Here is a 16,593-nt window from a genome sequence, read left to right on the forward strand (position 1 = left end):
TCTAAAGATCTATACTCAATGAGATACCTCAACTTTAGTACTCGCTAGAGAGGTAAGTATTGCTCGATATTGCTCAACAATGCGATATTAATAATGAGCTATACCAATATACCCCTATTGTGTATTTATCATTATTTTCCATTGTAAACCTGTAATGGATTCTGATGTTATTATCCGTTGAACTGTTTCTATACTTGTCTTCAAAGATGACACATCACGTTAACAGTTATTCTGTGGCTGACACGTGTGCTTTAACAATTTACTTATTGAAAGGAAGACGTGAGTCATCGATTCACTCACTAAAACCAATTAAAGCACTGATTGTCAATATTTTAGGATATTTAAAAATGAAATGACATAAAATAACTTTACAAAGTTTACTCAAAATTGGATTTTTAACTTGAAAGCATCTTCACGGAGGCAATTGGTTAACAAATCTGATTGTTACACCAACGCGACAGTCAATAATGATGTTTTGAAAGTTTTAGACGCATTTCGTATAACACAGGTGTATTAATAAGTAAATTCTACCGATTAGAAGATGCACGTGTTCAAGTACAAGCACAATTATTTAAAACATCAATCACTCGTAAGAATAATTTATTTGAAAACAATAAGCATACAATGAAACGTTATCACACAGAATTATGCTTGCCTGGTCGCCTGACGTACAGGGTCGACTTGACGAAGACATTGAAACATAACGATCTTAACAATTTGTGTTAGATGAACTGCGATGATTATAACAATGAACTGTATATAGAAGTGATCAAACACCACACACATAGCATGCAAACACACCAGTAACGCCTTATAGTGTACACTTTCTGAATTATCACACAAAAATTATATATCCCGTGCGGTTCCTTTGCAAAAATATGACAATTTAATGTTGACAGTTGAGTTCCCTTTAAACCATCCACCCTCGCCTTTTCTATCCAACTCTTTCCTATGTCGGAGTAACGGTTGGGTACCTGGTACAGTCGTCTTGATTATTAAATTGAAATGACGAAGTTGGATTCCATAATACAATACTGTTCGATCAGGAATTGCATTTGACCCTAAGAGTGTGTTTTTAACTCCTACGTGTTCTAGCATGCAATCAAACCGTCCTTGACATTACAATTAAACCGTCCTTGACATTAAAATAAAACGTTACCTGTCATGCCAGCTATTGCTTCTATTAACAATGTGAAATGGTAATTGTCATTTATGCAATTATTCTATTATTATGCTAGTAGGTAGATGTGATTATCAATTATGAGTAATACAGCACATTCTATAAACCACATAGCACACAAGATATAACATTATATTGAAACTAAGGAGTGTCTAAATTGCAAAGTTGTTTGTGTCAGTGTCCGAATCTTGCTATCGAGTCAACACTAAATCTATTATTGTATCTGGACACTCTTCGCTAACGTTATTTTGAAGGAAATGAAGTCATGCCTGTTCCCTTGATGCTCTTCCCGATTTCTCTTCAAAATCAATACATGAACCCATGCACACTTAATGAATAAAAATGATATCAGCTGTCGTATGCCGGCCATTAAAGTAATGAAAAGTAATTAGAAGTAATTGGGCATTACATGCATTTTTCAATGTAATTAATTAAATTACTATTGCATGTAATTAAAAAAATCCTTAATTACACATTACATCCAATTACTTAACGAAATGTAATTAATTGCAATTAATTAGCATTACACATTACCATTACCTCATGCCTGATGCTGGGTAACCAGCGTCTTCAACAAGTGTCAAATAACGTTGATGTAATATTAGCCGTGGTAAATTACGTCATCTAGGACCACGACACCCCTTTCTATCACTTGTTGAAAGCGTTTGGCCTCGTAGTGACACTGAGAGCTATCTTGAGTTTGACCGCCTCCCTGATCTGCTCTAGTTTGTCAAAATTCTTGTAGTGACTGAGACTTTCATCTGCCTGCACACGTAATCTCATCGCCCTCCGAACATACTCCTTATGTTTTACAGCAAGTTCTCTGTCAGGGAAAATGATCAAAGTTATGAAATGATGATATACCTAAGTAAATACAGGTTGAATTCTTTGAAATATCTACTACATAAACGCTACTTCAATATGTACCATTCACAAATATTTTTCCTCGTGACTTTGATCTTTGGTAAATGACAGTCTTCTCTTAATTTGTGAGACATTAGTAAGAGTTCTGCGTATGATAATGTAATACTGAAGTACACGAAACGCTTACCGTTTCTGTTTTAATGAGTTTCCTTAGTGTTCGTGGTGTTTTAATTGTTGTTCTTGATACTATGTGTTACTTTACTCAGAATATAAAGGAGCTAGGTTTTGATATGTTCATTTACATAACTTTTTTTTTTGCCGATAACGAAAGATTGGAGATACATGTATATGACATCGTTTAGTATCTCTTTTTGAGGAACTATTGGACGTCGTGCTTACTCAAATGTGATGTGTCCATCATTGTTGGCGTCCAGACGTTTCATCAAAATGTCCAAGGATCGACTGCTCAATGGAATGTCGTTATTCTGAAATTATTAAAATCGGAACATTTTTTCAGAATATTTATGTCAAGCTTGCAATTAGCCACAACTCATTTCATTGTAAATGTTAAAATATATAGTAGAATAAATGGATATCTGTAAAAACAGAATTCACTATATTAACATAAAGGATATTTATTGATGATTACATGCTGCATTTCATCAGGTTTGGTTGATATTTTAACATGAGTGAATTTTTCAATCACAATCGAAATGGTTTAAAAATCCTCATCGCGTACTTAAAATTCGAAGCGCGTAATGTGCTTTTTTGGTAAAGTTATCACTACGAAACAAGCAGAACGTTTTTAAATATACTTCGATATCTGTATTTTATTCAGGGTTTGAAAACATTCTTTCAATGTTTAATATTTAGTTTGAATGATTCCGAACAAGATTTAAATGCCAATTTGAACGACTTGAGAACTTCTCTGAAGAGTGACGTTGATGGAATGCATTTGATTTTACGCAATAATGAAGGAAGCCAAACAAGGCACAATATATCTCCACAAATACCGTAAGCTCCAAGAACATGAAATAGATTTGACAATGGATAAAACATTTCGCTTGCTTGTGTGTTTTGTTCTGAATTTTGTTGATCACGCGACTTATTCAATTCTGGTCATCATCGGTATTCACGAGAATGACCTTGATGTGCCAATATAAAACTATCGGATTAGTAATGGTGTCCTACAATACATTTGGACGCCTGCATGTACTCACAGAAAGTCCTAACTGGAGCTCGTCCCTGGACAAAGTCTCGCTGTTGTCCTTGTCCAGATTGTGGAGGAGGTCGATCAGACGTAAGTTCTTCTGCTTCATGTACTCAAACAAGATGGCCACTGGATCGTCACTATCCAGCACCCAGCTCGAGTTTCCACGACGTATCTCGTCGTGACGTAACAGATTACCATACGTCACTTTCATTTGTCGTTGTTTCTGAACTTCATGTAGGAGCGAGACAAAGTCATTGTCGACCGAAACATCCTGTGTAAGTTCAAAGATAAAAGTCTTAAGTAAATGTCATCAGACATTATTTATAAATGAAATTTTCTCCTTTATCTAAGTGACAGTAATGCGATTACGCCTAATGTTATGTAAAATGAGACGGAAAATGCACGGCCAGACCAGGGTTGGTCACAAGCAACACTGTAATAGGAGAGGAAAAATGGACGGTCAGACTGGGACTCGAACCCGGAACCCTCCGAACTCTAGAAGGACGCTCTACTGAATTGAGCTATCATGTCTCCGATGATCGGTACTAACCAGTTCAGCTTCAGTTATGAGTAGTATTAAATTGAATGATTCCGTGTTCATTTGTACGACAAACCGTGTTAGCTTAAAAGATGATAGTGGAAAGAGAAGTACTGCATTGCTAAAAGGAAACAGCATGTATTAATCTGATCTGTTACGCCGTTCGAATCTCATTTGATCATAAATTAAGAAAACACGCATACAATCCTAAATGGAGGCGCTACTTTTCTTTTCTGTTTAAAAACAGATTAGCTGGCAACTAGAACAATGCTTCTTACCCATAAAAGTTAGCAACTGACTTCGGGCAAGGGAACGTGTAATTGAAAACAACTGTCCTAACATGGTGGCACAAACGTGACGAGATCATACCGAAATTAGTAAAAATTGGCCTTTGATTTATTTGTAATTACGGTTGTAATAACTATTAACAGATAGATATATTTACTCGAAAAGGACATATATTATTATATAGAGAATAGTTTGTTGGTATAGTGTATTGTGAAAGGTCACAATACAATTCTAGCTTCTCTTGCCAATAGTCCTTGGTCAATAATTCTCTAGATATACGCAAGGAAAAATAGTTTGCTTGTTGAAATTTGTTTTTTGAAAATCTGACCAACTCATGGACAGAATAAATGAACTGCCTCATTTTGGATATGAATGAATTAATATAGCTTTCGTGATCACTTACTGTCATGTCGATCTCTGTGAGGTTTGAATCGGACGCACAGACAGCTCGCAGTATTGCTGTCGCACCGTCTGTCGTGATAGGATTTATACCAATCTTTAAAAGAATAATACAAACAATCACAGCAATAACAGGATCTGACAAACCAGCCATATTAGCTAAAATTATACATGTATTACAGAATTGTCAAGCATGACATATGTTATCATGCAGCGCAATCGACGATCCTTAAAACAACAGCATTTCGTTAAGTTTGCTCAGCAATCGAAATTGAACAACGAACGATAAAAGTTGATTGATTATATGCGCTATCCCTTGGTCCAATTCACGTATGAACTAATCGATGCATACCTATAGTTAGTGTATGTTGTGAAAAAATTGCACTGGAAAGTTATTGACAGATTCAATTCTTGGTAAACAGTTTGGTTTGTTATTGAAGTAAGGCATATATAACCTCTCGTTTATTTAAAAGAATATGTGAATATTTTATATTATGATTTTATAAACATTTTCTATGGGAAATCAGTGTAGTAATTAAAGAAATATTTTGTGATGATTTTATAGATTTGGCAATGGTATAACTTTTTATTTATTTTGCATGTAAACATCTACATAAGGTCAGGTGTCTATATAAAGGACACCATTTTAAAAGAGATCTAATATGTGCTATTTGCCGTTTATTAGAATGTTATACATGTACATATCTTCTGTAACCATACGATTTTGATAAATCAGTTATAATGATTTATGGCCTCTTACGTTTCAACCAAACAAACGTTGTCCTTAAAAATAAATAAATTGTGAAATGTTTGCAATATCCATGTATTGTTAACACAAAGACCATCATTTGTCATCAAGTTCGCTATTCAAGATACATTTATAAGTTTGAGTTTGAATTCAAATTTATCTGGTAGTAATGCTATTTTGTAACCAAGAAATTTACAGAACAAACACTAGTATACAAGAGTTAAACAAGAATCTTCAATTTATTAAATGAGAATAACTAAAATGAAATAATTTTTATTTATCACGAAAATGAATTTCATCTTGTTGATAGTTATCGATAATGATTCATAATATTGATAGGAAAAAATGATTAAAAAACAAACACCTAAACATATATATAGATATATTATCAAAACTAATAGATGAATGAATAAAACCATATTAACTCAAAAACCTAAAAATTATGTTATAAGTAGAAAACAAGAAATCATAAGAAAAAATATAAATAATATACACATTTATATAGCGCCCTATATAATTGTAAAATTACTCTAAAGCGCTTTATAACATACGGATAATAGAATTGGTTATACTTATTGTGAAACAAAAACAAAATAAGTAATAGACGCAATGGCATGAAATATGTATTTTCAATATTGCCTGTATGAACCACAAACAACTGTTATTAAATAGGGTAGCGCGTATCAGTAACCTGGTGACATGTCTTGCTACAGTATCCTGTAGTTGTCAATGGACAACAGAACACTGTATCATACTGTAGGTAAATATTACCTGCTTCTTTTACATATTCGATCATTTGTTCAATGAGGTAAACTCAGTTGAATTGTTGTACAAAAGAAGAGAAAGATTTTAAAGAATCTATATTCTGTAGAATTGTGTACTGCATAAAATATTCCGTACACTTACTATTTCTACAAAGACCACGCTTCATTATTTACTCGTTCACGGGATTCAGATATTGATTATCTATATAGAGCGCATGGACAAACCCGCAAACAACATTAGAGGGATTAAGCCATTCATTGTTATACAATGTTTAAAACCAACCGAGGTGCTCTGGCACTTATGGTAGTTGTTTCTTGTTGTTTGTGTTTCAGGAGGTTATGTCTACATACTTTCCAGTGAGTGCAGATGACTTGGGTAGAAACACTTAACTCATGTCTCAATGACGAAGTTTGTTTATTAATAAAAAGTGGCTAGCTATAACACACACATTTCTGTATTTCTAGGATAACTTCGAAATGACGCAGTAACGAAAATATTCTGTATTAAAATTTATAAATGAAACCAACAAAATATTTTATCTTATTCAAACAAAATCTCTACTGTAACGACAATAAATGAAAAGCGAGTTCATTCAACCAAGCTTACTTTCCTCTATTGAAAAATAAAAATAAATTTTCGTCTTCAGAAGCGTTCATTTCTCCTTACTTTTGTTATTAGAAATATTATCTGTTTAATATTCAATAATATAATATAAGAATTGTATTGTGATCCCCTCATTTGCTGATGTTGTCTTTTCTTACCGTCGTCGAGTTACAATTTCGGTTTTATGCGTTGACACCTCTAAGATTACTATTTTCCTTCGAAAGGTATATATTAATACCGTGACAATTCTTAAATTCACATATCCTCCTTGACTTACCCGAATTGTTCGGAGTTTTCGGTTCTTGACGATTCCCCTTAGAAGTTGACGGAATGCATCAAGTCCGATTCGATTAGCAGACAAGTCGAGCTCTGTCAAACCACGGTTCCGCATGAGTACCTTCCCCATCTCATGGCAACCTTCCATTCCAAAACCATTCCAGGACAGATTAAGGGATTTCAGCGTATTGTTACTCTAAAACAACAACCAATCGTTAATAAAGTATCCATATTAAAATAGAAGGTATGCATCTGCACTGTATATGAGGCAAACAAGCTTTCTAAACAAAGAAAATACTGATAACTTAATTGAGTTATAGACAGACTGCTTCCTGTTTTGCATAGAATATCCCCATTGGGTAATTCAGCAGCTTGTTTGTTTTTCATATATTGCATATATTAGATAAGTTAAACACAGGTTAATTACGTACGTATAGACCCCAGCATATAGAAACTGCACCGGTTTGTCGGAGGTGATTCCATCGCAAATCTAATGACTGAAGACTTGAATTTTCCTCTGGAACATAATATTAAAGAGAACACACATTTATAATTGTAGATTCATTTTACTTAAAATTGATTAAAATAAAAAAATAAAAAACACTAGATGTCATGTACAGTATCTCATGAATCTGTAGAGTTGTCAATGACCTATGCATATTTCTTATTTGTAAGTTTTACCATAAGTCAATGTAATTGAAACAAATGCGTCCACAAAATCATATTTTGAATAATAAACAATACGAATAGGAGACAGCAAAACCATGTTGAAATTCAAACTTATAGAAAGAAGTATTGAACCTCACACACATTAGTATCAGCCAAGATACCATGAAACAATATATTAGCAGATAATTACCCAAGGCTTTGCCAATAGCTACACCTCCACCCTCCGAAAAGGAGTTGTGCCCTACAGATAGGTGTCTCAGGTTAGAATTGTCCTGTCAATTTAAACGTGTATGCACATATACATGTATCAAAGCATTTGTTATTAAATTATTACAAACAAATGATAATTTCCTTAGTACTAACAGTACTTAAAAGTATACTAGGTATACAAGTAGAAGAGCAGTGTTCACATTTATATTTAAGAAAATTGCAATATATCGATTTCTTGAGTATTCAATAAACACTGTTATTTCACATTATGAAGAATGTTACCAAGCCCACAGAATATGTCTGCTAATTCAATGAAACAGACAAATGATGCATATGTGAAATCAATAAAATATATAACATGTTTATATGCATTACAATTTACATGAAAGCCTGTTAATGAATATATTTGATATGGAAGATTTCTTATTTCCATTTCACTCACATCTCTGTTGATCGATTGACATTAGCCACACACTCTGTTTCCTAAACAGCTATTGTGTAGAGTTAATGTACTATGACATAACACATAGGCTAGAACACTTGCTACGTAATACTAGGAACCTTACTATGAGTAAATCAGCTATTTCATCGGCGTCCTTTTCATTGAAACCATTAGCTGAAAAATAGTTTAAGATAATATTGAATGCAAAGCACTTCTCATTGGTGGTAATTGGTTAACATTCGATCTGAAATATACTTTTTCATTTGGGATTAACTGATACGGAAAACTCTTTAATACTTTAAAACCATAGCGATATGAATAGACACATGAGTGAGGAGAAACGTGAATGAGGATATAAAGAACCTACCGAACCGATATGGTCTAGAAATATGATTTATTAACTCGGAGTTGAAATCGATTACATAATGTGCCTGCTTTATTACCAACAAGTGTACTAGAACAACTCTCAATTCATCTCAAAGTGTCAATGACCTCAACGGATAAAAATCAATTATCTAGGGTCAGGTGTCTAAAAAACCTTTTTACAAAGTATTTGTTAACATTATATAATAACAAATGCCGAAGTTACGTTCAATTGTTTTGATATGAATGCTTTACAATGCTGAAGTCGACGTTTCTGCGACGTATAGGACGATCAATGCATGGTCACACTTGGAGTAGAGCAATGTCGTTTTTGATCAATTAAACATCGGAAACTTTGACACCTAATACCAAATGTCTTGATAAGTTGTCATAGAAAATGGTTATTATTTCAGCTATCAGTGATGATAATGCTCGTACAAGACACTCTCTCTGTGTTTAATGTTTATCTCGATTTTATTTATAGACTCGGAAACAACTCAATTATTCCTTATCCTGAGGAGATTGTGTACCTGGCTTCCTGTGATTCAGACCGCCTGTCCAACTAATTAACAATCAGGTCGCACCAGTAAATCAACAAAATCAACAAATGACTTATGTTCTTAATGATATGCAATTAAATGAATCGATCATATTTAAAGATCATGCAAACATAGCCTATATTTTAAAATCAAACAGATTTTCATTACTTTGCAGACCGCCAATTATAAAAATATCTCACCACTATTATATTTCAAATAATAAGATGTTTGAATAATGATGGTTACCCGATATATCTAAACTGGTTAGGAAGCGATGACGAGACAAGTCTTCTTTGAGCATTTTGGCACCAGCCGAAAGCAATTCATTTCCGGATATATTCTAATACAAAAACATAAATGTGCTGATATTATTTTGTAAATAGTTAGTTATTTAACTGCCAATAATTCATAGGATAAGAACAATTATCAATATATCCGTTTTATAGAAATGAATAAATTTCCGTGATTGTCAAGACTGATACACTGCATGAATGTATCCAATTTGATCTTGTTCATTGAGTCTTTTCTTTAGCAAACATAATCTACTCTTATTTCGATTTCTGCTCACATGAGTTTTTCAGTATTAAATGACTTATATATGGACATTCGATATATATCTTTGCAAATACGTGAGAGATGTATCGATATTTGTACCAACTACTATCGCAAAGTACATCTCCGCAACCAAAACCCTTCTCAAACTAATATATTGTCAACATAACGCCATAACCAAATAGTACAAATGATTGGATACAGTCAGCCGAGAAACCGTTACATTGCTCATTAACGAGGTAAATTATTATGTATTGTTATCAGGATATACTCACCAGCTCTTTGATCGAAGAGTTGCCGGACAACATGTCGAGTACATGGGCTAGACCCTCGCTTCCAATAGCATTACTGGATAGGTCCAGCTTCTGAATGGTCTGGTTTGGCTTGAATTAGTGAACAGGACAAATAGGATTTCGTTAAACAACTTTCTCTTCACACAACAATTTGGTTATAATAATAACAGATTTGAAAAACAAACAAAAAATGAAACAAAATATCAAATGTACATAAAACAACTGACTTATTCTGAGGGAGAAGATTACATTTACAAATGCTCCAATATTGCAGTCGCCACCACAAAGCTGTTAACCAAATAGAAGTTTAATGTAAAATGCATTGCCTTGGTAAGGGAACCATTTTTATCAGCTTATTGTTGGATGCATTTCTAAATTTTGGAAATCAATCGGCAAAATTTCAAAATGTATATTGAAGAGACTAACCAGCTTTCAGAGACAAGAGACAGAGGAAAACCATCTTAAATGAGAACAGATTGTGTTAAACACGTGCATTGGTGTATGAGGTATGTCCAATGATTAATATAATGGTCAAGTAATACACGTGCATGTTCATGTGTGTGGTGTCTAGGAACTGTCGCCACAACATAACTACCCACGAAAAGGTGATTGACAAGCCCTAATTCATCGACTCACACAGCCTGCAAAATATTAAACGCACCGCAGTGCGCCTATTTCAACGGCAATATGGGGCACACACTGTTGCCTTGACTTACATTGATTTAAATCACATTGAAAGAGTAGCTATTGTAAATCACTTCACAATAAATTGTCTTTATATAAAACCTGTTTAGTTATACTTCAAATTGATTTTTTTTCTCACATTTAAAGTTAAGTTTTATAAATTAAATAAAACATTAAGTTGTTAAATCACTGTCAAATTGATTGTGTGCGAAAAGAAGTGTGCACCTTTTATAGGTTTTCTTCACCGGGCAAGAATATTTTGATGGTTTCTTTGAAAAAAATGAGTGTTTCAATTCAACAAGGAGGTCTTTTTAAGACTATAATATCTAGATGATTTTTATTACCATTTTTGTTGTTGTCATTATTGATTATTTTAACTGGACATTCCCACAAAGCAGGAAAAATGACTTGTAATTATTCCTATTTGTAGTGGCTGCTTTTTATTCTAACGTTGTCTCTAAATTCAATAAATCGTCTGTTAACAATGGTCCTGGGTGGTTCAGTGGAATTTTGTAAAACCCTTAGTTCGGATATTTTTGTTGTTCCTTCCTATATTTTTAACGTTGGCAGTTACAAAGGCACTATTTGATTCAACTCTATTGCCATTTCAAGCAGAGGAAGCTATCACCCTTCTGGGAGTCTATAATACAAAACCGATCATTTATTGCGTAGGTGTAATAAGTCGGAACACACAACAACCAAGCAATACCAAACATTACGCCCTGGAGTACATTTACCGGGTTCCAAATACACACATTGATATATCCTACATTACGGATCATAATTTGCCTTGTTTGAACGACGTTCCTGATAATTGTGGGCAATTGTAGATAATCGAACTTGTTTCATACAATATTTACCTGAACAAAAGGTCTATTGAAATAATTTAAATATGTGACCATTATGCTCCGGTGTATAATTAAAGTGTTTACCTATCCGTCTCTATTTACGATGTCTTTAAATGAACGTAGTCCTGTACTAACTAAAACAAAATCATGATTTAAAGTAAAACCATGCTTCGAGCACTTGGATCTTGTCGTAAGTTATATGTTATTATTACATAATGTACATGTATATATATGTTTCATTGAAAATTATATTTTTAGTTATGTGAGCTAGTTATTGAAAATTGAAATGTAACATTATCTTTTTTCTGATTTTCAAACAAATGGCACGAAGCTAAATATAATGGAGAATCTGGTATATAATGGAGATGGAGCACATTGGCAAATACACATATCGTTTTAAGCAGGTTGTATTTATTGAAAATATGTCTGTAAAAGCCAATATGATTTATCTTTCATCCATTTAGCTGATGTTTTTAACAAAATAGCCATACCAGAAGTGCACATTTTATTTCAAGAACTGACTTGACTAATACCGGCATTTGACCGTCAACGTTACATTAATGACATTACAGTGCAGATATGACGTCATAATGTCGTTCAAAACGTCCAATATTAAATGTATATTGAAAAACAAATTTCTCTTTAATATATCCATCTCATACAATACTTACTACAAGTGCTATGGCTACAGCCTTTGCACCTCTTGGTCCTATCCCGTGATGAGGCATAACCAAGGCAACCTCTGTCAGGTGTTTGAAGAAATACGTTGACGGTACAAGACCTAGCTTGATGCACGCTTTTGTATACACTGTCTGTGAAAGACTTACGGACGGAGCAGGGGAAATGATGTCGGACTCGGAGGAAAAGATACTGGAGTCTAAATCTGTTGTAAAGAAAAACAATGTTTTTTTCCATTATCAACCTCTTGTAATGAAGGATATTGTACAGTCCTATAAGACGATTAGGCATAACATTGCTAAAATATATAACAGATTCAAGGATATGCAATAGATGTTCTAGATGTCAAATATAAACTTTCTTTATTTTACATCAATTATTAAACAAGCTTTTATTACTTATACTTATCACTTTTGATGTCCCGTATGTTAACGCGTGGGGGTTCTTTCTGTGGGGGGAAATTGGAGTACCCGGAGAAAACCAACGTGGTCGGGCAGGTGACCCCATACTGTTTAACGTCTGATCAGGGAATCAAACCCCGGCCGCCTTGGTGAAAGGCATGTGCGCTATTCACTGCGCCAGCCAACCACCCTATATGCTAAGGTGAATGGAAGATAGAAATGTGGATGCATGTTCTCACATACCATCAACTATTTCCGGAGTTGGTTTCGGAGAAGGCGAACTACTTGTTTCTATATCCTGTTCGATACTATTTTCCTTTTCTTCCTCTTTGACTGATAACACTGTGGACTTTCTCTCCCCTGCTGTGATGAAGGCGGGTTTCCATTTATCATCACGTTTCCATGTATTCTTCTCAATTCCTCCTCCATAGTAAGTGTCAGTTTCCTCCTTAACAGTACTAAGATTAGAATCCTTTCCACTCTTTTTCTTATTGCTGTTCATTCTTCACAATCCGATCCATGCTACTCATTTGAACATTAATGGAACAATGTGCAAATAGTTGATACGGCGTACCTGAAAGGGATCAATTACTGATGTGGATATGCTGAAGAAGGCATATATTAGTATTTATTTCCCTCAATATCTTTTTTTATAAAAAACTAAATCTGATTTTGAAATGGTAAGGGTGGAGTCATCCTTTACATTTATATTCTAAAATCATATATCATTGCATTAAATGTGTACTTAACTATCCAATTGATTAAGTTTCAGATGTTTTAGATTTCAACAAATATTTACGACCAGTTTTATAAATATTTATAATGGTATTTTATCATAAGTCATCTATAATATGTTAACATATATTAGATAAGCATACAACGGTAGCACATCATGTAAATTGCTATTCAATCACCAGATGTCTACTTCAGAAGGTAAGATAATGAAATATGTTAAAACGCTATGTGCGTCAAGCTCAATTTGATAAACAAATAATTGATTATATTATAATAATGATATTTATGATATTGATTCCTGTATAGATGGATGACATCATACATTTAGTATACTGGAAAATATTACGTTTACTATAATAAGCATCTGCATTTTGTTCTGGGTTAACGTCTAAGTCGCGGTCATTCCACAACTTACTGGGTTTTATTAACGGGCCACATTAAAGTGTCATCGTAAATAAATGTCATAGCCTTAACACGATGACAGAAACGTCATAGCCTTAACACGATGACATGACACTCCGCCTGATCGTATTATTCCGACAACGGGCTTAACAGAGGTGTTTGAGGGTTCACTACCAAACAGATCATGTCAAACAGAAGCCCCAAGTGTTTCAAATGGGCAAACCTATTTTTATTTTTATTTTCCAATTACCATTAAGCAGAAAACACGAAAGAACTCTACCCTCCACCCTTCCCCGCGCTGCAAGTCTTTCAACCAGTCGGCTATTACATAAGCACTTTTATGGTACAAACTGGCTAAGTTAAATATTCCATATCGACCGCATGTCTTTAACGCAATGGGATATCGACCACACATACATGCCTTGATTATTACGTAAGTGTTTACTATAAACTAAAAGGAACAACATTACGATTATTGAATTATTTGATCACAAATTAACGTGTGTTTGCTTATAAGAAAAGACTAGTCGATCTTCGGTGACGAAATAATTTTAAATGAAAATAAAATATCTGTTGTCATAGGTTGTTAGTTTTGATACCGCTTTATAATATACCTACATGTATATATTTTTCAACATACTTTATCTTTTGTTATGTGGTGTCTATGTATAAATATGAAAGTCGTTGTAATTTTACAAGGAGTTTATGATATATGATTTGGGGATAATCAATAATAAATACAGTAAAATTATTTTACAATGTTATATTACGAGAGCGTACTTCTATATATGTATACATGTACACATACATTTGGGAAAGGGCGACATTATCAAGGACTGTAAATATAAATCATAGTCAAGAGTGTCACCCATTAGGAGACGGAGGGTCATTTTGCTCAATTTCAAAGCGGTTGTCCGATTAACATACTAACACAGATGCTATAAAAAAGATATGGGCTGTTTAAAGTCGTTTCACTAATGATGACCTCATGCGCAAATGTTGTATACTTTCAACACACCAAGTTTGCCTAGAACTTACACCAAGAACAACTTGAACATCTTAGCTAAAAGTATTTCTAAAAAGAAATGATCGGTGCTACGAAATCGTATTTATTTTAGGGTACAAATGGCAGGAGTGGACGAGCAGTAAGCAGGTGATATCCGTGAGTCATATAGCACAAATGTGTAGTATTATCAGTATTTTATCATAAATATACCATTTTAAAGTGATTGAAGTGTTCAAGTTTCATATTCATTTTTTAACTTTAATTTATACTGTATTGGCATAGTATAGACAATACAAGTTGTATATATATATGATAGAAGACGGAAAATATATAAAAGTAAATTATAACCGCATTCATCGGGCATGAATTGTTTGTCATATCAAACGATCAGTATAGATTACATTTTTTTAAAGTCAAACGGCAAATTCATGTGTTACAAAGTAATAAAAAAGATAACAACGGCGGTATCAAATTATTTAAATCAATTTTCACCATCTTTGGACGTTCCGTTTACACACCTAAAATACAGCAAGTACCATAGCATGCATATCTGTTTGGTATCATACCAAGTAAGGAAGTTTGACTAATTACAGTAAGAATTACAGTACCAATGAAACTATATAAAGCAATATATGTGTTACCAAGTATAACTTCCTTGATGAAAAGATAATCAGAAATTAATTACAAATTAGAAGAATCTCATAAAGTAACCTCAATACAGTAAACATTTAACAAGTTGAAGACAACAATCTTCTAATAGCTGATCACTAATATTAACAATAGCAATAAAAAGCTATCTATGCAAAGACAATTAAATAACGCTTAGCGATTTTTAATATCGACTTTTCTAAAATGATATTATATCATCCAATTGAGATTTTAACAAAAAGCATATGACATCAAGAATATGTGAAATCAATTGCGGTATTAATACAAATGGAATTCTTGCACTTACCTCGTTCAGTTTTCGAAATTCATGCGTACCCCGTCTATGTGTTATAAGCCATACCTACTAGGTGAAAGGCAGTTGACAATATTGACTGGATCCCTCTCTCCTAGTACTGACGTAAGTAGATATGTCAACACTAAGCAGGTAAACCTGTCTTCACTTCCTTTATAACTTGTAGATCAACACTTATCCCGAGAGTACCCGCTTCTTGAAACAGGAGTGATGTATAAATCAAACTCGGTGCGGATCAACAAGGGTAGATAATACCGTTGTTGTCGGTAGATCAAGGTAAATAAAATATTAGCATTATACGTAAAGCCATTAGTGAGCCTCTCTGAAGTCTCCTGCCAATCGATGGTACAATATGAAGCGAGGTTGACGACGTCGGGTTTACATCGTCCACATAAACTGCATAGTAATTATTACCAGTATAAAAGTTTCCCAAGTGGACGTAATCAATTTGTATTCATGACGAACCTACCATGAGTTCATACCGCGGTACTGACGGGCCAGGCGATCTATACATTCCATTACAACCGGATTTGTCTTTGTTTGCATCATAATGATTTTTACATAATTTCTAAATGTCACGGACGTAAAAAATGTTTGCAAAGTCAGCAATGAAATATGGTTATCATTTAATCATTTTCTAACGAAAACACCACTTTATCTATCAACCATTTTCTATCGGGTTTTTTGTTGTTTTTGCAATTGCTTATCAGATTTTTTTAGGTTGAATTGAAATAATTTTAATTTACACTGGACCTGCAGTTTTGCCTATTGATTGTACTCTTTAATTTGACGTTCAATAGTGGTACACAGCAAGCATGGCATGTGTGGGTAAATACGTTAATGTGTGTTGTTGATCTTATCTGTACCCTCATCAAGGCCATCACTTCGTAGGTAAATTACTTTTAATAGAAAAAATAAAATTGAAAAAAGTGTGTT

General features: G+C 33.7%; 1 protein-coding gene across 1 annotated transcript; it reads right to left on the reverse strand.

The window, feature by feature from the left end:
- Window positions 1-592: 592 nt before the first annotated feature.
- On the reverse strand, window positions 593-15,956 carry LOC110455514 (leucine-rich repeat-containing protein 74B-like). Its single transcript, XM_021505693.1, has 13 exons — window positions 15,652-15,956; window positions 12,797-13,127; window positions 12,146-12,357; window positions 9,925-10,032; window positions 9,344-9,437; window positions 8,320-8,369; window positions 7,734-7,815; window positions 7,306-7,391; window positions 6,876-7,070; window positions 4,487-4,579; window positions 3,265-3,528; window positions 2,444-2,529; window positions 593-2,003 (listed from the first exon to the last, which is right to left on the reverse strand). Exons 2-13 carry the CDS (start codon window positions 13,053-13,055, stop codon window positions 1,829-1,831), a joined length of 1,704 nt encoding a protein of 567 aa, XP_021361368.1. The 5' UTR covers window positions 13,056-13,127; window positions 15,652-15,956; the 3' UTR covers window positions 593-1,828.
- Between the last annotated feature and the right edge of the window lie 637 nt (window positions 15,957-16,593).

The sequence above is a fragment of the Mizuhopecten yessoensis genome, unplaced genomic scaffold (assembly GCF_002113885.1).
Source record: "Mizuhopecten yessoensis strain PY_sf001 unplaced genomic scaffold, ASM211388v2 scaffold8233, whole genome shotgun sequence".
In the NCBI taxonomy this organism is placed as follows: domain Eukaryota; kingdom Metazoa; phylum Mollusca; class Bivalvia; order Pectinida; family Pectinidae; genus Mizuhopecten; species Mizuhopecten yessoensis.